General features: G+C 39.9%; 2 protein-coding genes and 1 non-coding gene across 3 annotated transcripts in view; 1 reads left to right on the top strand and 2 right to left on the bottom strand.

Moving 5' to 3' along the window:
• Positions 1-434: 434 nt before the first annotated feature.
• Ndufc1 (NADH:ubiquinone oxidoreductase subunit C1) lies at positions 435-6180 on the bottom strand. The gene is made up of 4 exons (XM_076864446.2): positions 6072-6180; positions 5577-5680; positions 2148-2230; positions 435-570 (listed from the first exon to the last, which is right to left on the bottom strand). The coding sequence occupies exons 1-3, from the start codon at positions 6136-6138 to the stop codon at positions 2171-2173; spliced, it is 231 nt and encodes a 76-aa protein (XP_076720561.2). The 5' UTR covers positions 6139-6180; the 3' UTR covers positions 435-570; positions 2148-2170.
• A 5829-nt stretch (positions 6181-12009) lies between these two features.
• Positions 12010-23613, top strand: part of Naa15 (N-alpha-acetyltransferase 15, NatA auxiliary subunit) — a 77861-nt gene continuing 66257 nt past the window's right edge. Inside the window, exon 1 of the mRNA XM_076863994.2 lies at positions 12010-12350. Coding sequence (XP_076720109.1) covers positions 12297-12350 — 54 coding nt within the window. The 5' untranslated portion in view covers positions 12010-12296. The remainder of the gene's footprint in view (positions 12351-23613) is intronic.
• Positions 20291-20363, bottom strand: Trnav-cac (transfer RNA valine (anticodon CAC)). Its single transcript has one exon. It is a non-coding gene; the product is annotated as a tRNA-Val (tRNA).

Below are 23613 nucleotides of genomic sequence, written 5' to 3'. Positions count from 1 at the left end.
AGAAGAAAAAAACATATAGGACCTTTTGTATTTTGAGTAATAAAGTAGTCCTGTCTCCTTGACATACTAAAGAATAAGTGTTTTAATCAGAAATTAAAAGTTCATAAGAAGTAAATTCATCAGCAGGGATTATTGAATTCATCTCTAGAACAAGTCTTTTTTTTAATATTTATTTTTTAGTTTTAGGTGGACACAATATCTTTATTTTACATTTATGTGGTTCTGAGGATCGAACACAGTGCGCCTCATGCATGCTAGGTGAGCACTCTACCACTGAGCCACAACCCCAGCCCCAAGAACAAGTCCTCTTATGAATTTTTTAAAATACCACTGACCTTGTTATAAGATGGTCTTCTGTATTTAAGAATTTCTAATAATGTACTTTACACGTTTTTTTTTTACAAGTTGTCATAATATGTATTATTTGCAGAACATAGAAGTATTTTCATTTAATCAAGCAAAACACAAATTCTGATTTCATATATATCCACATTTAACTTTCTCTGACATTTGAAACTCAAGAGATTGGTGAATCCAGAAGATCTTCTATAATCATTATATGGAACATACCTACAACAAAGAGGAAAAAGAATTCAACTATAGCATTTACCAGAAAAAAAATATTAAAATTAGACTAAATAATTCATCTTAGTGAACTGGGGAAAGTCTAGAAAACATATCTACAAAGAGTATTAATACTTATTTTAAATTTTAACAAAAATATGGTTTGAACCATGAAATAACAAAAGTCATCTGTTTTTAATTTAAATGACTTATTTTCATCTCTTGATTGGCTGATCGGAACAGTGAAATAGGCAAGGTGTTATTTTATATATATACATATGTATGTAAGTTGTAGATGGGCACAATACTTTTGTTTATTTGTTTTTATGTGGTGCTGAGAATCAAACCCAGTATCTCACGTGCAAGGCAAGCACTCTACCATGAGCCACAACCCCAGCCCCCTAGGCAAGGTGTTATTTATAGAAAACAAAGAACAAAAGATTTGGATAGTCAACCCTAAAGCACTGAGATTGAGTTGTTAAATATGGAAAACTGTATTTTTTGATCACTATATTTATTTTTCAGCAGATAAAAGTTATCTACTTTAATCAAATTCTCTTGAATCATGCACAGTATATCTTGTTCACAGCTAGATCTTATCAGAAATTATCCAGCTAGATGTTAACTGGACAGAGATAATGAAAGGGTCATGCAGAAAAAAAATTCCAGGACTGGGGCTGTGGCTTAGTGGCAGAGCACTTACCTAGCACATATGAGGCACTGATTTCAATATTTAGCACTTCATGAAAAAAATAAAATAAAGGAATGCTGTCCATCTACAACTATTAAAAAAAAAAAAAAATCCAAAATCTAGAGTCACCCATTCTAGATTTTAGATTAGATGGGCATTCAGCAAGCTGCAGAGTACATTACCATTAATAAAATAGTGTTCCTGCTTTCATGGAATTCAGTGCGGGATATGCCAAACATATTAAAAAATATACAAATTATGATAATTTGTCATAAATCCTTTGAAGGCAATGAGTAAAGAACTATTAGATTAAAAAATATATAATTTTGGTTTCATTCTTAAGCATAACTGTCTTTGAATACGGTAAATTAATGGTTAAAAAATGATTATGCTCGAAGCTGGGGTTGTGGCTCAGTGGTAGAGCACTTGCCTAGCATGTGTGAAGGCACTGGGTTAGATTCTCAGCACTGCATATAAATAAATGAATAAAATAAAGGTTCATCAACATCTTAAAAACAATTTAAAAAATCACTATGCCAAATGATGCTGAAGCCAACGTATAAAAATTCATAAATGTGTCACAGACATAAATCTGGCACTACAAAGTATAAGCCTAAAAGACAAAACAAAACTACTGTATTTAAAAAGAGGTCAAATTGGGCTTGGGGATGTGGCTCAAGTGGTAGCACACTCGCCTGGCATGCATGCAGCCTGGGTTCGATCCTCAGCACCACATACAAACAAAGATGTGTCCACCGAAAACTAGAAAATAAATATTAAAAAATTCTCTCTCTCTGACTATCTCTCCGACTCTCTTAAAAAAAAAAAAAAAAAAAAAAAAGAGGTCAAATTAAGTTGCATACTCTCATCACCTATATAAATGTATACTTACTATATGAGTATCTCCAAAAGAATTTACTCCAAAGAATTTCTTCTTTTATACTCTAAAACATCTTCATCATGCTGTTTGATGAGCTACAAGTTAACAGTTAAAATTAGAAATGTAGTCTTTCTGGCAAAGAGAAGGGGAATTAACTAATGAAGCTTACTTTAAAAAAAAATTTTTTTTTTTAGGGTCTGGGGATATGGCTCAAGTAGTAGCGCACTCGCCTGGCATACGTGAGGCACAGGGTTCGATCCTCAGCACCACATAAAAATAAAATAAAGATATTATGTCTACCTAAAGCTAAGAAATAAATATTTAAATACACACACACACACACACACACACACACACTTACCACAATATCTTTATTTTGTTTATTTACTTTTATGTGGTGCTGATGATCGATCCCAGTGCCTCACAGGTATGAGGCAAACACTCTGCCACTGAGCCACAACCCCAGCCCCAGATGCTTATGTTTTTTTAAGAGGAACAGTGTAGATTAATTACTATTCTAGAGAGAAATAAAAAGCTAAGAAGTGGAACATGGTGGCACACTCCTGTAATCCCAGCAGCTTGGAAGGCTGAGATAGGAGGATTGGGAGTTCAAAGCCTGCCTCAGTAAAAGCGAGGAACTAAGCAACTGAGACCCTGTCTCTAAACAAAATTCAATATAGGGCTTGGGAGGTGGCTCAGTGGTCAAGTGGCCCCAAGTTCAATCTCCAGTAAACCCCCCCCCCCAAAAAAAAAAAAAAAAACTAAAGAGATTCAAAAGTCCAAAAACCATGAATGGAATATATTTGTTGCCCATAATCTGACATACTAAATATAAGAAGACAACCCTTAAACATTAAAATTGAACTTGTGTGAAATTTCACTTGGTGGGTAATAAATATAATGGATAGCCTTACCACAGAGGGACAAAATCAATGGGGCACAGTAGAACTTGGATATTACAGATTCAGGCTGGTGGGTGTGTGTTACACTTCTAACCATAGAGGTTTGATACTGGGATGACATACCAACTTCATCCCTCAACTATCTGTGGATTAATTAGATGTCAAAGGACAGTTACTTTCTTAGAATCACTGATAGAATATGTATCTGACACAGGACCTTTATGACAAGCAAAGATCCAGTTTCCATCATTAGTGTTCTAAATAGCAATGAAGCTTTCTTTTAGGAAACACGTTAAACTAAGAATGCAAAAAGGGCTGGGGATGTGGCTCAAGTGGTAGCGCGCTCGCCTGGCATGCGTGCGGCCTGGGTTCGATCCTCAGCATCACATACAAACAAAGATGTTGTGTCCGCCGAAAACTAAAAAATAAACATTAAAATTTTCTCTCCTCTCTCAAAAAAAAAAAAGAACGCATAAAATTTCATTATAAATTGGGTATGGTTGTGTATACCCATAATCCCAGCTACTCAGGAGACTGAGGTAGGAGGATCCCAAGTTAGTTGAGGCCAGTCTCAACAACTAGGGGAGATCTTGACACTAAATTAAGGCCCCTTGTCCCCCTCACCAAAAAAGGGAAAACATTCCCTTACAAAAATTATTGAAAAAGAGTAGTTACCATTAAGTTGTGACTTTCAACATCTCCTACCCCTTCCTATTCAAAGATCTGAACCACTTTATTTATTTTGGCTTTTTTTTTTGGTACAGGGGATTGAACCTAGGGTTGCTCTAACACTGAGCTGTATTGCTAACCCCCAACCTTTTTTTAAAAAACAGGCTTTCACACTTGGGATCCTCCTGCCTCAGCCTCCTGAGTAGCTAGGATTACAAGCATGTGCCACTGCACCCAGCTGATCTAAACCACTTTGAAGAGAAAATCCCAAATAAGAGATTAAGTGTGGTGGTACATGCCTGTAATTTCAGTGACCTGGGAGGCTGAGGCAGGAGAATCCCAAGTTCAAAGCCAGCCCCAGCATTTCTCAGGCTTTAAGAAACTTGGTGAGACCTTGTCTTCAAAGAAAAATAAAAAGGGCTGGGGGTGTGGCTAAATGATTAAGCTCCTGGGTTCAATCCTAAGTACCAAATTAAAAACAAAAACCAATACAGCAGATACTTTTATTCATTCATTCTTTCTGTCTATCTACCCATTCATCCATCCTGGTGCTGGGGATTGAACCCAGGGCCTTGTACATTGGAGGGAAGCACTCTACCAACTGAGCTATATCCATAACACCTTTTCTTTTTAGTCAACTTAAAAAAAAATAATGTTATCTCTAGAGAAGCAATATTTTACAGTGGTGTAGCAAAGTTCTGCAGTAAGGTGAAACTGGATTCAGTAAACTAATGTTTCTAAATTTCTTCACCTGTAAAAGAGTCAACAATATGTATCACTTAATAATGTTCAAAGGAAAGTTTACAAGTAAAGCACTTTGCATAAAGAAAACATCAAATACCCTGCTAAACACTAAGTACAATTTTCAGCAAAATATTTATATAAACACTGATTAATTCCTAATGTTTTGGGGCTTGGGACTCAGTAGTAGAGGGCTTGCCTAGCATACAAGAGGCCCTGGGTTCCATCCCCAGCATGGCAAAAAATAAAAAATAAAAGAGACATACTTTTTTTTTTTTTTTTCCACTGGGGCACTCAACCACTGCGCCACATCCCCAGCCCTATTTTGTATTTTTTTTTTTAATTAATTTTTATTGTAGGTTGTTCAAAACATTACCTAGCTCTTGATATATATTTCACACTTTGATTCAAGTGGGATATGAGCTCCCATTTTTACCCCATATACAGATTGCAGAATCACATCAGTTGCACAACCATTGATTTACATATTGCCATTCTGGTGTCTGTTGTATTCTGCTGCCTTTCCTATCCTCTGCTATCCCCCCTCCCCCCTCCCCTCCCTTCTTCTCTCTCTACCCCCTCTACTGTAATTCATTTCTCCCCCTTATATTTTTCCTCTGTATTTTTTATTTAGAGACAGAGTCTCACTGAGTTACTTAGCTCCTCACTTTTGCTGAGGCTAGCTTTGAACTCCTCCCGTCTCAGCCTCCTGAGCCGCTGGGATTACAGACAGCCCCTGATAAGACCTACACTTTTTTAAACTCTAAAGTTTTGGAAGTCTAATGAAATTTAATTTGTAAACTTGTTTACTGCCTACGTGTCCCTATGTCATTGAAAGAGGTGCCTTCATAAAACCCTAATTAAGAAATAATGTATTGGTATAACTGCTGTTCTTCACAAGACTATGCTACATAACAATAGATAACAGAAATTCCAACCTTATCATACTTTCTCCTTACTGCTGAAATGTTAATTTCTTTCTAAGTCTTTTTTTTGGATTCCCTTTAGGGAGAAATAGGTTATTAGGGGAATATTGTAGGGGAATTTTGTCTCCACACATTACGTCTTCAACATTCGGTCTCACTGTCCTCGGCTGGGTCGGGACGCGTGATGGGGACTAAGTACTCACGTAGAACCACAGGAAGACGGTGGTACCCAAGGTCAGCCCGACTTTCAGCCAGTCCGGCTGGTCGTTGGGCGGGTCCCGCAGGTAGAACTTGGACCGTGCACAAGCTGAAAGGGAACACAGGCCGTCTAACTGACCGCGGGCAACAAAGGAACTAGCAGTTACGCGTAACCGGGTGAATTCTTCCTTCGATCCCCCCCATTCAACGGCCCAGGAAACGGGTCCTGAAGGACGCCCCCGAGCTTCGCCGAAGGGCGGCGACTTAGACCCGCGGAGGGCCGCAGAGGCACCCGAGGGTCCCCTACTGGTGTGTGCGGGACCCAGCCTGCAGAGTGCGAGACGAGGACCGAGAGGATCCAGGTGGGTTCCGGACCGTGGCCGGCGAAGGTCACTAGGCCGAGCGCGGGTCGCCGCCGTCTGCTGCCCGCGGAGGTCAGGACCGCCCTGGGCAAGGGAAGGCTGAGGGTCGAGGGGGCCGGCAGGAGAAGGGACACTCACCGCCGCTCGGGAGCCTGGCGGGGACCAGCAGCCGCGAGAAGTGGCGCAGCAGCCCGGACGGCGCCATGTCTACGGACAGGCTCCGCCTTCGCCCCGCCCCCGGCGAGCCTGCGCGGCCGCAGCGCCCCCTGGCGGCGAGGGCGCTAGAGCTCGGTGCGGCGCGAAGGAGTCCAGTTGGCCAAGGTTCCCGGCGCCTCTGGCCTCCGTCTTTTGTCTTTAAAGTGGGGTTAGGAAGGAAATGGTTAAAGGGGCGGAGGCAGGTAGCTTACCCACGTCTTTGGTCTTCGGAGGGTTTCTAGTCACCTCCCCCACCCCAAAGTTGCCGAAACTGTTTTAGGTGAGCCAGAAAGTAAAACGAAGTGTCGCGCTGAGGTGTTCCAAGCCCGGTGCATTTACGCATCGCATGGCCTACGTTCCTTGGGTCTTTTCTTCTTCACCGGGATCCGGTGATTACCATCAATTTACAGATTAGCTCACAGAAGAGGGCACATCCAAGGCGATATTTCGTACCTTGCATTCGAAGACCTAAACAACAGTTCCTAAATGTGTTTACACTCAAGGTCATACTGAACACTGAGAGGTGGAGACAGTTCTGGTACAAGTGAAAGTGCCCTGACCAACCCAAGATCACACAGCTGGCAGAGGTGGGACTGAGTTCCAGGTGCTCTGACTCCTGCTCTGGTGATCCTCTTAGCCCACCTAATAGGCCTGTACTAAACCACCACTCAGGCTCATGAGAGGGGGAGGGGGAGGGGGAGGGGGAGGGGGAGGGGGAGGGGGAGGGGGAGGGGGGGGGAGGGGAGGGGAGGGGGAGGGGGAGGGGGAGGGGGAGTTAGATTAGTTTAGTTTTCGGGGGACACAACATCTTTGTTTGTATGTGGTGCTGAGGATCCAACCCTCCTTTGGCCGCACGCATGCCAGGCGAGCGGGCTACTTCTTGAGCCACATCCCCAGCCCCTGTATTTCAGTTTTACATCTAGAACATAAAAACTAGCCTGTAGGTCGCTGGGAAGCTTAGAAAGTGTGAATAGGAAACAACATTTTGTTTAAAGCATTTTTCTGATCAATGGTCTGATCTTGCATAACCTAGCGGGACTTTTGTGTATTCAATTCTGAGTTCAATGAGATGTCTAAAAACCATATAAAAATATGTATAGGTAATAGATGATACATTTTCACCTTTAAAGCTATTTCTTTAAACCCAATGCCATTTAGATTCATTTTAAAAGCAAAATGTTTGCAATTTTTTCCTTCTATGTATTTTTACCAATATCATTTAAGATCTTAAAAAAAACAAACAAACAAAAAAAAACTGTTAACCAAAGAGTAAAATAGTTGTTACGATTTCTAGCCCATTTTAAAAATGTAAATGATGATTGAATAGGTTGCTAAATTGTGAGTCACTTTAGAGAGTTCCTAACCTAGTTTGAGCCTCCTGGACTCATGCTCCAGTAAGCAAACCACCCAACTAATGCGCTGAGTCAGTTGTTGGCTCTCAGCTTCTTGTCCACTCAGCAACCTGTCAGTTGTATATCCTTTCTACACCACCCCTTAGAAACTTGTCCTGGCGAAGCTTTTGTCAGTCTCCAACAAGTTGAAACAAAAGCCACATTTAGTCAGAGTATTTAGAACCAGTGAGCAAATTACTAATAACAGTATCTGTTCTAAGAAAGGCTGTTTCATTCTTTTTCAGAGCTTTGGTCCCTGTATCCTTTTACTAGTGTGTATTTTGGGAAAGTGATGAAGTAGAAGTACACTGCTCAAGCATGTTAGAGCTGATGGAACCCTACACTTGGAGTAGGCAGCTGTAGGTGAAATTCCATCTGAAAAGAATCTTGGTGAAGCATTTCCAGCTAGGAGTTAATAGCTATTATATTTTGGTAGAAGTTGTTTCATAACATTCATTTAAACCATTTCCTGAATTTGAATGCTAAAATCTTATTCATGACCTAGGATTAACACAAAGATTTGAGTTAGCAGCTAGAAAAGCAAAATTTTAGTCCAATATTTTTCCATTAGGAGAAGTATTACTCAGGTCATATCTCCCAGGGAGGGTTATAGAAGATTGAGTTGAAAATACATAAAATGCAAGACACCACTACATGTTTACTGACTTATGGTACATAAGAATTGTATAGTTCAAATTTAGGACCTGGAGAGAGATGGACTTCCTCTTCTATAAGTTTTTTTAATTTATTTTTTTAAATATTTATTTTTTAGTTGTAGTTGGACCCAATACCTTTATTTATTTATTTTTATGTGGTGCTGAGGATCAAACCCAGCATCTCACACATGCTAGGCGAGCATTCTACTGCTGAGCCACAACCCCAGCCCCTCTATAAGTTTCTATTACAGAAAAAAAAAATCAAAGGCAATAGCAAAATGTTAACATTTGTTAAATTTGTTTAACACTTGTTAAACAAACACATAAAATCTATTTTGTGTGATTTTTCTGTAAAATATAAATATTTAGTTATCTAGATGTAAAAGTCTCAATAGAGAACATCTTACATATATGAAGGTGGAGAATTTTTATTCTATATATCCCTTTTGTAGAAGTAAAGTCTGGAAGCCAAATGATTTTATCTATTTTTGGTTATTTTCTGGGGAAGCTTGTGTGTGTGTGTGTGTGTGTGTGTGTACTGCTGGTGATGGAACCCACAGCCTTATGAATGCTAGGAAAGAGCTCTACCACTGAGCTGTATCTTCAACCCTAGAGGAAACATTTTGATCACAGTGAAATGGAAATATATGTCAAGATGCTATAGCAGCAGCTGCAGCATACAGAGCCTTGTTTATGAAAACTTGGTAGCACAGCTATCATTCACAGCATAACTCAAATGAAATCTCTATTTGTCAAATGGTGGTGAAAAGAGTAGATTATTTTATTGTTGTGTTCAGGTTATCAAGTCACTGTGTGGTCAGATGGCTGTGAATTGTAGGTGCAATATATATATATATATATATATATATATATATATATATATATTTTTTTTTTTTTTTTTTTTTTTAGGTCTAAATGGACACAACACAATGCCTTTATTTTTATGTGGTGCTGAGGACGAACCTGGGTCCTGCTCATGCTAGGCGAGCGCTGTACCGCTGAGCCACAATCCCAGCCCTGTAGGTGCATTTTAAAAAAAAAAATCTTATTTTTTTAGTTGTCAATGGATCTTTATTTTATTCATTTATTTATATACGGTGTTGAGAATCTAATCCAGTGCCTCACACATAATAGGCAAGTGCTGTACCACTGAGCCACAACCCCAGCTCCTGTAGGTTCATTTTAACTTGAAATCAGACTAATATTCACTGAACCTTAAAAACTGCTATTTAAGTTGGGCCTGGGAGTGTGTGCCTGTAATCTCAGCTACTTGGGAGGCTGAGGCAGAAGAATGGCAACTTCAAGGCCAGCTTGGGTAACTTAGTGAGATACTGTCTCAGAGGGGGGGAAAAAAAAGAAAGAAAGAAGCATTAGGGCACTTACCTAGCATGCAGAAGCCCCTGATCCCAAGAACCCTAGTATTGGAGGAGGAGAGAAAGCTATTTAAACTGGGTTTGGTGGCGCATCCCTGTTATCCCAGTGGCTGGGAGGGCTGAGGCAGGAGGATCGTTCAAAACCAGTCTCAGCAATGTAGTAAGGGCCTAAACAATTTAGCCAGACTCTATCTCTAAGAGCGCTGGCCTAGCAAGTGGGTTCAATCCTCAGCACCACATATAAATTAAAGGTATTGTGTCCAACTACAAAAAAGTAAACATTAAAAATTTATATATATATATGTATGGCTGGGGATGTATCGGCTCAGGGGTTAAGGGTCCCTGGGTTCAATTCTCAGTACCAACAAAACAAAAACTATTTGTTACTAGTCAAAAAGAATTAACATTTGCCAAGCTATTATTGCTGGCTTATTTAAGTAGGTATTCAGTTTCTGGTGGAAACCACTGTGTTTCAAAGGCCAGAAATTCGCTTCCCCTGAGGGGAAAAATAGAATATTATACATAGAAAAACATTTTTAAAATCTATAGCAAATAATATTGCTGTAGGGATTTTTGAATGAGGCCAGAGATTTGGAAACTCAAGTTAGTGACTAAAAAAAAAAAAAAAAAAAAGACGCTTTTTCTATTTTTTAATAGTTCAGATTGTTGAAAGTCGCTGGAAGGAGTGAACTTTTCATTATTACTAAATAACAATTGATTTTTATAAATTAAACTTAATTTTATATGTTATTTTAAAAAAAGATTAAGGTTAAGCAGGGCATGGTGTGTAAACCTGTAATCCCAGTGATGTGGGAGGCTGAAGCAGGAAGATTGAAAGTTGGAGGCCACATTTGGCAATTTAGTGAAATCCTGTCTCAAAATAAAAAATGAAAATAAGCTCAGTGGTAATTGTAAAGTGCCCCTATATTTAATATCCTGCCCTCCCCCCAAAAAAGTCTAAAAATCTGGCTACTTTTCAAATTCCTGTAGATATGATTTCCTCAAACTTTTGAAGAGAGATTACCGAATTCAAGGAATTTCCAGGATTTAACTGCTAAAACCTTACTTATGACCCAAGTGAAAAGAGAGCAACCAACATAGTGGGCAACCAACACCTAAATTTTAGTCTCAAGATTCTTCCACTGGGAAACGTCTTAACTCACACTTTCCAGGGAAGGGTAAAGAAGAGCAATTTGAAAACTGTTAAGTATCTGTGTAAACATATTTAAAAGGGTAAACCCACTGCACATCTTGTTTAATGACTCATAATGCAAAGAACGCTAGAGATCGAATTCAGGATGTGGAGAGATAATCAAGGGCAAAATGGCTCTTGAAAATTTTTAGAGCATCAGTGGAATGCCGCTTTTAAAAAGCTCCACTTTTTTTTTGGTTAACGAAATGTCTCTCATGCGGAAGGGGTCTTGTTAGAGTCTAGACTGACCTTGCCTGCTGGAGCAGTTGCCTCTAGTAGTCTTGCTAGTCTTGTCTTGCTAGTCTGAAGTCTTGTCTTCAATGCCTAAAGTTAGATGATTTGTGATGATGGGCAAGTCAATGGTCACTTTTTTTTTTTTTTAAAGAGAGTGAGAGAGAGAATTTTAATATTTTATTTCTTAGTTTTTGGCAGACACAACATCTTTGTTTGTATGTGGTGCTGAGGATCGAACCAGGCCGCTCGCATGCCAGACGGGCTGGGCGTGCTACCGCTTGAGCCACATCCCCAGCCCTCAATGGTCACAATATTACACAGGAGCTAGAAACCAGTTCCAGTAGGGTCAGTGACCCTGAACCCCTCCACTACACCAAGGTGACTCAAACCCTGCATTGTTTGGCCTCAACAGTGAGATAAATCATACGCTTCAGCCTGCAGAGCTCCTTTGGCCAGTACAAATAGGTCACTTCAGATCTGGGTAGCGACCTTTCCAGGCTCATCTTAAGAAATATTCACCCAAATCACCGATACCGCAGCCAGGCCCATTTAATAGGTCAGGCTCTTTCACGCTTTTCAAACTCTATTAGACCCCTTCGTCTCCAGGTGTGTTCACTAGTCTCCTCCGCGGTGAAGGGTTTTCATTCCCCCTCCGCCTCTGCTCCATAATGACTTCGGTACTGACCCACAGTGCTTCTTGAACACCTACACCTGCAGCTTAGCCCTGCAGGCTTAAAGCACGACCACACGGTGTGGGAGCGGCTACTCAATGAATGAAGGCCAGTCTAGCAAGAAGGAGCAGAAAGGCGATTTTCGATGAGGAGGCGGTCGGAAGCGTAACCGGCCGCGCTCTCGGATCTCCCCAGGGTGCCTCCCAGGAGCTGCCCACGGGAAGGACGCCCGGGGCCCGCCCAGAACCCCTCCACCTCCGCAGGCCGGCCAGCCTCCAGGTTCCCGGCAAGCTCCGGGACAGCGAGGGTGGGACAGAAGGTCACCGCGCCTGCGTGCTAGGAGGCGTGACCCGGGTGGGAAAGCCCTCCGCGTCCGCCATTTTGGCTGCCTCTGTCGGTCTGTTCAGTTACCACGTGAACCGCCGACGGAGACCCGTGGGGGGAGGGAGGCGGCGGCAGCGTTAAGTGAGAAAGGAAAAAAGACAACGAGGAGGAGGAGGTGTCCGGGAAGGGCGACGCGGCGACACCCGAGGCCTGGTGGTGGCGGCGGATCGGGGTATTCGGGGCTGAAGTGGCTAGGCATCGGAGGCGGTCGGACAAACAGACTGACCGAGCCGGGTGGTGGCGGGAGCCTCGGGAGGAGCCGGAACGATGCCGGCCGTGAGCCTCCCGCCCAAGGAGAACGCGCTTTTCAAGCGGATTTTGGTAAGTGTGAGGCTCCCGGCAAGCAGGGGGTAGGATTTAGCCGGCAGCCGGGCCTGTCAGCCCGAGCTTCGGCCCAGCGGGCGCCCAGTCACCCCCGCTCGGGACCCCGCCTTCGTAGTACTCGCGAGGCCGAATGCTCTTCTCCGTCCCCTCCCTGTGGCTCCCACTTCGGCCCCCGCGCCTGGGACCACAGGCTTCCCCCTCCCGTCCCCGCGCTTCCGAGGCCCTGGTTCCGGACTAGGCCCCGACCTCCCGGCTTCTAGACGGTTGGCTTTCACCCTTCCCGAGCGGAGGGAGGAGAGGCCTGGCCTCTAGCAGGGAAGCGGGCAGCACGGGCAGCGGTAGCGGCCCGGTTGGTGCAGGAATACTGCCGGCAGGCCGAAGTGGCACCCTTGGAAGGAACAGGTGGTGCGGATGCGGCACGACTCATTCATTGCCTGAACGCGGTTCCCTCTCGGTCGGCAGTCCCTCCCTCTTTCTCCCCTCCTGGGATTCACCTGTCCCCGCCCGGCCCGGGGTCACTGCACGACCTGGGAGGAGGGAAGGCAGAAGGGAGTTCAGTGGAGGGGAGAAAGCTTCCAGTCAGCTACCTCCTCGAAGTTCGTTGCATATCTGAGTCTGAAGCTCCTTATGGCCTCCCCGGTTCCCTTCTTTCTGGAGTAGGGAAGAGCATTTATTTCTTAGTTTCCTAGCGGGAAACAGCCCCACCCCATCACCCTCCTCGGGAGGTGGGGCCCAGGGCGAGGGGGCGGTCTGGTAGGAAGTGAAAAGTTGAGAGTCTTTAGTTGATACGTTCTGGACAGATTTTCTTAACTCTCTGAAATGTCTTAACACTGATGCCAAAACTTAACGCAGAAAAGGAAACACAAGAACTTTTAAGTTGGATCTTGTTGACGCTGGCTCAACTTCATTCTCTACGTTTCAAATGTATGCAGATTGCACTCTTAAAAAAACTGAATGCGTTGATATTTGTAGTGACTGTTTACATTGTAAAATATGCCCTGTAACCTTGGAGCTATAATTGATACATTGTATCACTTTTTTTTTTTTTTTTTTTGGTTTGTCATTTAGTGTGTGGGTTGTCCCTTTCGTGCAAATATTACTTTAGGAAAGAATTAACTGTACTTGCCAAACTTAAGTCTTAAAAATTTGGAGGGTGTGTGTAAGCGTTCACCTTTTGCAATTATAATTATTTCACTTGTTGGAAAGTGAAATTCCAGTTTTTCTAGAAATAATCAAACTGATTTTTTTTTTTCCAAAAGAATCCATATGTCAGATTTCAGTTCATGTTTAAAACATTAGAAAGTTTCATCAAGTTTCAATTACCCTGAGATCTGTATTAGCATTTTGTTTTTAAGACTAATTGGAGGGGCTGGGTTTATGGCTCAGCAGTAGAACATTTGCCTAGCACGTGCGAGGCCCTGGTTTTGATCCTCAGCCGCACATAAAAATAAATAAGTAAGGGTATTGTGTTCAAATACAACTAAAAAATTCAAGTATTTAAAAAAGGGGGAGCGTACTAATTGGAAGCCCAGAGTGGTAGGGCAGTTTTGTAATCTCAGGCTGAGGTAGGAGGATCTCAAGAAGCCAGCCTCAGCAATTTAGCAAGGCCCTAAGCAACTCAGTGAGACTGTATCTCTAAATAAAATACTAAAAAGGGCTGAGGATGTGGCTCATTAGTTAAGCACCTCTGGGTTCACTCCATGGTAACCCTCAACAAAAGTGATTGAAGTGTAAGTGGCTTAGTTTTAGGATGAATATAACACACACATACATATACACACACCTACACACACACATACATGCATGCACACACACACACACACACACACATATTGAGGTACTGGGGATTGAACCCCAGAGCCTGTGGCTTTCTAAGCATGTGTTCTTCCACTGAGCTACACTCCCAGTCCTTATTTTTTAAACCTTTTAAAAAACCTTTCAAAAGGCTGATTGATGTGTTGGTAGGGTTAAACATAGTTTTATTGCAATTTATCTTAATATCCCCCCTTTCCTTTATTTTTGTTTTTTAAATACCTTTTACTTTTCCATAATTCATATAATTTATATAAGTTGTTGCTTGTATCAGTGGTCTGTCCCTTTTTATTGCTGAGTAGTATTCCATTATGTGGATTTATCACAGTTTGTTTAACTATGCATGGAAGAGCAGTTCTTCCTCTGCTCCCCAATACTGCAGATTGAATCCAGGGCTTCATACATTCCAGGGAAGTACTGTACCACTGAGCTATGTTCCCAGTTCTGCAGTTCTTTTTTTGTTTTTTCTTTCTTTGGTACTGGGGATTTAACCCATGGGTACTTTACCATTGAACTATATCCCCAACCCTTTTTTATTTTGAGACAGGGTCTCACTAAATTGCTTAAGAACTTTCTAGGTTGCTGAAGCTGGTCTTGAACTTGCAATCCTCCTGCCTCAGCCTCCTGAGTCTTTGGGATTACAGGTGTGCACCATCGCACCTGGCTCTAGTCTTGACTAAGCATTTTAGACCGTTTTCTTTAGTCGTAGTGAAGGTGGAACAAATCTTTAATTTCATAGCTACAATCAGTGCTCAACGATTTATTTATTGTGACAAAGTGTAGGAAAAGAAATATGAAAATCACAAAATAAAATAGTGAAGAGAAATAATGTCCTTATGTTTCTCTTATATTAAGAGTGAAGAAAATATTAAACAAAAGGATAGTATTTTTTTTCCCAAATTACTTCAGCTTGCTCAACTTTTATAGTAAGTTAGCTCTTTATTTTAAGCCTTTTTTTCTTTCCTTCTGTGATGAAGGTGGACATACTTGAATGGTTAAGTCAAATGTTAGTAAGTTGGTAACTGTTAATCATTCTGGCACCATTCAGTTTTTGAGGTTTTACATAATTTGTTGTACTATATTTGTAAATTTATGTAGGAAATGAAGTTAGCTTATGCTTTCTAAAAATGTGAAGCTTCAATTTAAAAATAATGAAAATGTTTTGGCCTTAATTTTTCAGCGGAAGCCTTGTTTACACAGTTTGCAAAAATTTCAGTTTCTGCAGTAGATTTGCCTGGCTTAGTTGATATCTAAAATTAAATTTTGTTGCACATTTGGCCCTTCTAATTTTTCATATTATTCTACTTCTGAGTAAGCATTGATACAAGTTAGTCAAAAAAACTCTGCATAATGTTTCTTGTCTATAATTTGTTAATTTAATACGATATATATATTGTGTAAGATTTTGTTTAAAGAATTGTGTTTGCCAGAAGTTTTCTTCTTTATTTTTGAGACAGGGTCTTGCTGGCCTGTATCTGTGATCTTCCTGCCTTACCCTCCCCATTCTTAAGGGATTATAGTTGCCTGCTATTGCACCTGGCTATTCTTCATACTCTTAAAATGGGCATTTTATTAAGCAAATAGCTAGTTTTGGAGTCAGGAATCAGACTTTTGGTTTTTTTCCCCCAGTGTTTGTATGTTTGTATTAGTGTTTGGATATTTTGGGTAGCAGCATAAGAGGAGGGAAGGGTTCTTTTGTAGGCAAAGAGTTGTAATTGTTAGGTTTGCACATATTATTTCATATGATTTTTGGAAAAAGGGTTGTTTTTACAGTTAAAGCAGATAAGTTTTAGTTGCTGAAAAAGCTCACGTTAGGAATTCTTACCAAGTAGGTTTCCATGTGCACATGAAAGGACAGCTGATTTATTTTTTTAACTTTGTACATGTATGTGATACTGGAGATCAAACTCGGCAAGGTGATTTAAATTCCGTGTGATAGAATTTTAGTTTTGCAACCAAATACAGATTGTTGCTTTGAAATTGGTTTTGATACAGTTTTGCTTGTATTGCTTTTGTTTAGAATATGACAAAGAGAAAACAAAAAATAGAAACAATTTTTTACCTGCTGTGAAATTCCCTTCTGTACATAGTAACGAAAAGTTTAAACTAAATAAATTTCTTTTTTGTTTTTTCTTTCTGTCCTGCTGGAGATTGAACCCAGGGCCTAGTGCATGCTAGGCAAAGTGCCCTACCACTGAGTCACACACCCAGCCAGAAACTAGAATAAATTTGTGTCTTAAAGTTTTCCAGAGTGGGAGGAGGGGTGGAAAGATGTTGGTTAATATAGAGGTCCATTTGGAGAGGAGAAATGACTTATAATGTTCTACAGCACAGTAGGGTAACCTTGATTGGCACAATTAATCGTGTGTTTCCAAATAGCTAGTAGAAGATTTTGAATATTCCCAGCATGAAGAAATGATAAATGTTTGAGCTTATGGATATACCTGTTACCGTGATCTGAAAAATATTACTTTGTTCGCCATAAATATTATAATCTTGTCAATTAAGAAATAAAGACAATTTATAAAATGAATAATATGAGAAAACTAAATGTAATCTTGCTATGATGTAAATATACTTTGTTGTTTAAAAAAATCATTTTGTTATTTTTTTAAAAATCGCTTTTTTTCTTTTTGGTGGTACTGGGGATTGAATCCAGGGGTGCTTTATCACTGAGCTTATATCCCCAGTTCTTTTTTTTTTTTTTTAAGGCAGGGTCTCACTAAATTTCTGGTGCTGACCTGAAACTTGTGATTCTCTTGCCTCGGCTTCTTGAGTCTCTGGGATTATAGGTGTATTCTTATAATCACCTTTTTTTTTTTTTTTTTTTAAAAAGAGAGAGAGTGAGAGAGAGAATTTTAATATTTATTTTTTTGTTTTTGCTGGACACAACATCTTTGTTTGTATGTGGTGCTGAGGATCGAACCTGGGCCGCACGCATGCCAGGCAAGCGCGCTACCACTTGAGCCACATCCCCAGCCCATAATCACAATTTTTTAAGAAGCCTGTAAAAATCTAGTGAGAGGAAAAACCTTTTGATGATGTGGTAAATTTACTCTTTTGTTTATTTCTTTACTTTGACACTTTTGCTCTAATCCTTTCTGGAATGAGGTATAGTATGAGTGAACAATAAATACATTTTTAAAGTTTTATATTGACAGAGTTTATGTTTAAAATGTGTATGGTGTTAGAAACCTGAGATTTTTTAAAATTTATTTTTATTTATTTTTTATATATTTTTTAGTTGTTGGTAGACCTTTATTTATACACGATGCTCAGAATCGAACCTAGTGCCAGGCAAGTGCGCTACCACTGAGCACCAGCCCCAGAAACCTGAAATTTTTTAAAGAAAATGATTCTTTTGGGTTAAGAGAGCAGGTTAAGGGGCTGGGGATGTGACTCAAGCGGTAGTGCCCTCGCCTGGTATGTGTGCGGCCCGGGTTCGATCCTCAGCACCACATACAAACAAAGATGTTGTGTCCGCCAAAAAGTAAAAAAAAAAAATTAAAATTTTCTCTTTCTCTCTCTCTCTCCTATTTTTTTTTTTTTTTTTAAAGCAGGTTAAAAATGCATTATTTGGCAGATTATTTGGGGGGAGTTACGGTGTTTTAGTGAAATAGTGACTGCAGTTTAGTTTTTAGTAGCAATAGAGGACACTATATTTTTAGGAAAGAGGATGATAACTTAATAGGGAACTGAATTTAATGTTCCATTCTATAGTTATTTCAAAACCTTACAGCCCTCTGGGTCATTTGGGCCTCATGCAAACTAGTTTTTTGATGATAATAGAATGGCCATCCCAACTATTGCATTGAAGGCTAAGGGACAGTTTCCTGAGAGGCATGCTGGAGGGCTGCTGACCAACCTGCTTTTAGAGGAGGGATCTCTCTCTTTAGTGTGTGTTCTCATTTCCTTTAATATTTCTACCTCTGACAATGCAATCTGACAGAGCATCAATTCAAGTATATCTTCTTTGTTCACAAAAGCATTTTTGGACATAAAAAATCAGGTCATATAAAGAATCATATGCAAGGGGCTTTTGTTTGAATTTTCTCCCCCAGCTAACTACATGGCTCATTTCTCCTGTTTCTTTTAGGACTGCGCTCAGGTGTCCTCCAAGTATTATTTAGAGGTCTTTGTTGACCAGGAGTACTTTCTTACTTATTTCTTTTGTCCCTGCTTTATTTTTCTCCAATATCATTTATCACCATTTAACAAAAATTTGAGAGTGGACTTTATGAGGATAGGAACTTTGTTTTACTAATCACTGTACTTACAGTGGTTAAAGTGATCCACAGTAAATTGAAATGTAGCAAATATTAATAAATGTTAATAGTAAATATTAATACATATAGTAAATGTTAATAAATATTGTTGCATGAAATGAATGTTGAAATAATGATTACTGGGCAAGAGAAAGGTTAAGGACGTGTGCTTGGGTAAATATTTTTGGAGAAAGGAGTTAAGCTGGCCCTTGGCATTGTAGACTACATTATTATTTGAGGTAATTATAGGATATGGGGCAGAACCTATATTATCCTTGATAAGATCTTGGAGATTTCATTTGTGAATGAATAATGGTACCTGGTTTGTTTAAGTAGCCTTCTCTCAGAAAAGCAAAGCTAGAGGAAAATTTTATTGTTTCTTTTTTGGTTGTTTTAGCATTGGAGAAAAAAAATGGTATCAGGACATTATATGAGTTTGGTGTGAGGAGGGAGCCTGCTGACTTAGAATTTCCAGTTGGTAAGGCTCAGTCACTTGCTCCTAAAACTCTACAGCTGATTCTTACAAGGTTAGGGTTGAGGACCATTGTATATGATAACTATGAAACAGGGGTATACAATATTGGGAAATTTTTGTAGATTAGGGTTGCATTATGAGTGTTTCTCAGTTGAATTCTTAGAATTTGGCAAGGTATGTTGGGAATTCAGTGTGGGAAAGAAAGCAAGGTGCTTAATTTAATTCATCAGTGATCATTAGCCAGCCATCAGCATTCATGTCTGCATACAATTTTGCTTTCTATTTACGGGCATTATCTCTGTTGAAGAGAGAAAAATTTAGATTCTAAGTGAAAATGGTTCTGGAAAGATTGTCGTTTGCCAGTTCTAATAATGAGAAGTGCAAGTGAAGAAGAATCTTAAAGAGTGATAGTTTTATATAAATATTGAGGTGTGGAGGGAATTGGATGCTGTGGTGGCATTCTTGACTTTTGGGGATTTCCTTTAAATGTCAGCTGTACACTTAAAACATTTAAGTTCTTTTATGATGCAAGCTGTACAAACTTAGATTCAAGTTGTGACTTTAAAAAATACTAGTCTAACTTGTTGCATGTTTTTTTTCCCCCTTCGAGATAGGACATAAATTGTATTGCTCCCTTAAGTTTTTAATTTGATAAGCAGGGCACCGAGGTGCGCACTTGTAATCCCAGCTACACTGGAGGCTGAGGCAGGAGGATTGCAAGTTCAAGGCCAGCCTAGGCAACTTAGTGAAACTGTCTCAGAAAAGCTAAAAAGGTTGGAGCTGTAACATAGTGGTAGAGCACTTGCCTAGTTTTTTGAGGCCCAGGGTTCAATCTCCAGTACTGGGGGGAAAAAAAAATTGTTTATAAAGTACATAAAAATTCCTGTGTAGAAATAATTGCTGGAAAGGCCAATGTTTTTATCTGATAACACTCTACTGAGATTTTCTTTGGTTAGTATATGAACAAATCTTTAGTTGAGATAAGTTGAAATTTCTCAGAGCTCTCCTGGGGAAATTAATCTTTTTTTTTTTTTTTTAAGAGAGAGTGAGAGAGGAGGAGGAGGAGAGAGAGAGAGAGAGAATTTTTTTTTAATATTTATTTTTTAGTTATCGGCGGACACAACATCTCCGTTTGTATGTGGTGCTGAGAATCGAACCCGGGCCGCACGCATGCCAGGCGAGCGCCCTACCACTTGAGCCACATCCCCAGCCCGGAAATTAATCTTATTGAGGTTTTTCTCTGATTACATTAAAGGAGACATGAGAGTTTGTTTTTAAAATTATAAACATAAGAGAAAAAAGCCTAACTTTTAGGATTGGTTGTCTACTTTCACACATGATTACTGTTCCAGTTAAAGCAGTGTTTTGTTTTTTTTTTTTTTTTTTTGTGATGCTGGGGATTGAACCCAGTGCCTTGTGCATGTGAGGCAAGTGCTCTACCACTGAGCCACATCCCCAGACCCTCCAGGATGATTTTTTTTTTTTTTTTAAAGATTAAAATAAGGGGCTGGGAATGTGGCTCAAGTGGTAGCGCGCTTGCCTGGAATGCGTGCGGCCCAGGTTCGATCCTCAGCACCACATACAAACAAAGATGTTGGGTCCGCCAAGAACTAAAAAATAAAAATTAAAAAAAAAAAGATTAAAATAAAAGCAAAGACAGTTTTATTCAGGTGCTAAATAGATTTGAAAATTGAGAAACATAGGTTCCAAGACTTTTTTTTATAATTAAAATGATAATGTTTATTTTTTAGAGAGATCTTATTGGGGATTACAAGATCATATTTGATTATCAGTGCTTGAAGACTGATCAAAATCTTTAAGAATGAAAAACTAGTATTTTAGTGAATATTTTGAGGTACATTTTATGCTAGGCTTTGCATATTAGCTGATATAAATGTGTGATATTCCTTTAAGGAAATTATAGTAAGTATAGCCAGTGCTTAGGACTGCATGTCTCACACATGCTGGGCAAGTGCTCTACCACTGAGCCACAACCCCAGCTCTTTTTATATTATATTTAGAGACAAGGCCTTGCTGAGTTGCTTATGGCCTCACTATTTTGTTAAGGCTGGATTTGAACTTCTGATCCTCCTGCCTTAGCCTCCTGAGCTGGTGGATTACAAGTGTAACCCACTGTGCCTGGGAAGAGTACTCATTATCTTTTTTTGTTTGTTTAATTTTTTTAAGTTATACATGAACACAATATCTTTATTTTATTAATTTTTATATGGTGCTGAGGATCGAACCCAGTGCCTCACATGTGCAGAGACAAGCGCTCTGCCACTGAGCCACAAGCCCAGCCTAGGACTGCTTTTTTTTTTTGACATTGATGAACCTTTATTTTATTCATATATTTGTATGTGGTACTGAGAATCCAGCCTGGTGCCTCATACATGCTAGGCAAGTGCTCTACCGCTGAGCCACAACCCCAGCCCCAGGACTGCATTTTTTAAAAGGATATTTCTAATTGTTTTATATACAGTTAGTTCTGCTGTATCAGGACATAGGTTCTTTTTTTCCCCTCTTCCTTGTTTTTTGTTTGTTTGTTTTTGGGGTGGGGGGCGTTTAAGTTTCTAAAAGTCTCTGTACTTTGCAAAATCATGAAGAAGGTATTTAATAATTATGAATAAAACGGGGGAAATGGAGTAGGGCATAGCATTCAAAAATATTCAAAAATATTATTAGTGAGGTTAAAAGCAAAGATAAGAACATAATAAAAATGGTTGCATAGTTTTACATGTTAATGGTTAACAAATGCGTTAATACTACTATGTCAATGTTGCACTTTCTCTTCAAAACATCAAAAACTTGCTTGCATAAGTGGGGTCTGAAGGATTGGAGTTTGTGAATTGTTGAGAAGTGGTAGAAGGAAGATTATCTGAAATCTAACCAATGGTAACATCAGAGGTGGGTGGATGTGGCTTAAGGTGGCTCCCAACACACAAGGTGAACTGAGGCAGCTGGTAGGTGTTTGATGTATGTGCCTGTGGGCTTTTCCTGCTTACAGGACTTGTTTCAGCTGGGCGCTGTTTTCTGTTTTCACCTAGTGTTCTGGCATGTGAAGTTCTATAGAAGCAAGCATGAAATTTAAAGAGTGGCCCCTAATAAACCATGTTGGAGCCAATGTGTGTGTGTGTGTGTGTTTTTTTTTTAAACAGCTTTATTGAATTTATATTCTTTTTTTTAATATATTTTTTTTTGAGAGAGAGTGTGTTAGTTTTAATATTTATTTTTTAGTTTTTTTGGTGGACACGGCATCTTTGTTTGTATGTGGTACTGAGGATCAAACCCAGGCCACACGCATGCTAGGCGAGCCCGCTACTGCTTGAGCCACATCCCCATCCCCCAATGTGTATTTTTTTTTTTTTTTTAAGAATGAGTGAGAGAGAGTGAGAGATTTGGAGAGAGTTTTAATATTTATTTTTTTTTAGTATTTGGCGGACACAACATCTTTGTATGTGGTGCTGAGGATCGAACCCGGGCCGCACGCATGCCAGGCGAGCGCGCTACCGCTTGAGCCACATCCCCAGCCCCCCCAGTGTGTATTTTGAAAACAAGCATTACTACAGAATTTACTGTTCATTACCTTAGTATTATAAAGATCACCTTGCCTGTGTTTGGGTAGCTCTTCTCCCCGTGTGGTTAGTAACTAAGCTAGAGCCCCTGGTCTTTTTGTACATAGTTTCTGTGAAGGGTCATACTATTTACACTGCCACTGAAGGATATCCAGGGTGACTTAAACTTCTTCCAATGTTTTCTTTGTTAAAGGACCTTTTGATACAAGCTAATTCACTCTAAATATTTTTGTGGTGAGATTAATGTTTTAAAACCAAGGAAATAAAATATTGCACATTTCTCCAATTTGTGTTTTGAATCAGTTTTGATACTTAATGGAGGAAGCCTGGATATGAATCTAGGGATTGAGCCTAGGGGTGCTCTGCCACTTAGCTATATCACCAGCACCCCCCCGCCCTTTAAAATTTGTGACAGGGTCTTGCTAAGTTGCCTGGACTGTCTCCAACTTTCTACCCTCCTGATTCAGTTTCCTGAGTTGCTGGGAATACAGATGTGTGCCACTGCTCTTGTTATCATTTATTCTCTTTAAGACCAGTTGTTAAATGGGGGGATGGATAGGGTAGGGAAACAATACTTTTTAAAAAAGCTTTTTGTTTTAGTTATAGATGGACAAAATACTTTTGTTTATTTTTATGTGGTGCTGGGGATTGATCCCAGTGCCTCACGTATGCTAGGCATACACACTACCACTGAGCCACAATCCTGGCCCAGAAACAATACATTTTTAAAGTAATGAAAGTACCTGGTAAATGGTACTTTTAGTGTATTATTGTGAACTTCAACTTTTTCAGTGAATTGATCTTATATTTAACTGTGCATCTTTTTGAAAAATATTTTTTTTATAGTTGTAGTTGGACACAGTACCTTTATTTTATTTATTTATTTTTATGTGGTGCTAAGTATTGAACCCAGGGCCTCTCACATGTCAGATGAGCGTTCTACTCCTGAGCCACAACCCCAGCCCTTAACGTTGTGTCTTGTTATCTGATATTTCTATTTGCTCTATTTTTGTTATTTTTTGATATGGAAAAAATATATTTCCCCCACCCCCTGGGAATTAAACTTGGGGCCTCACACTCACTACTGTTGAGCTACACCCTCAGCCTACATTTTTGTTAGTTATCTTTATATT

The sequence above is a fragment of the Callospermophilus lateralis genome, chromosome 8 (assembly GCF_048772815.1).
Source record: "Callospermophilus lateralis isolate mCalLat2 chromosome 8, mCalLat2.hap1, whole genome shotgun sequence".
In the NCBI taxonomy this organism is placed as follows: domain Eukaryota; kingdom Metazoa; phylum Chordata; class Mammalia; order Rodentia; family Sciuridae; genus Callospermophilus; species Callospermophilus lateralis.
The sequence above is the reverse complement of the archived record's forward strand: the minus strand, read 5'-3'. Positions and strand labels throughout refer to the sequence as shown.

What these genes read in the sequence shown, in the direction of transcription:
- Ndufc1 (XM_076864446.2), bottom strand. Translation starts at nt 6,138, where the DNA reads ATGGCGCCGTCCGGGCTGCTGCGCCACTTCTCGCGGCTGCTGGTCCCC. An exon ending in CGCCAGGCTCCCGAGCGGCG is followed by an intron (nt 5,681 to 6,071) that starts GTGAGTGTCCCT and finishes GTTCCCTTTCAG; the next exon opens with CTTGTGCACGGTCCAAGTTC. An exon ending in CCGTCTTCCTGTGGTTCTAC is followed by an intron (nt 2,231 to 5,576) that starts GTGAGTACTTAG and finishes GTTAACTTGTAG; the next exon opens with CTCATCAAACAGCATGATGA.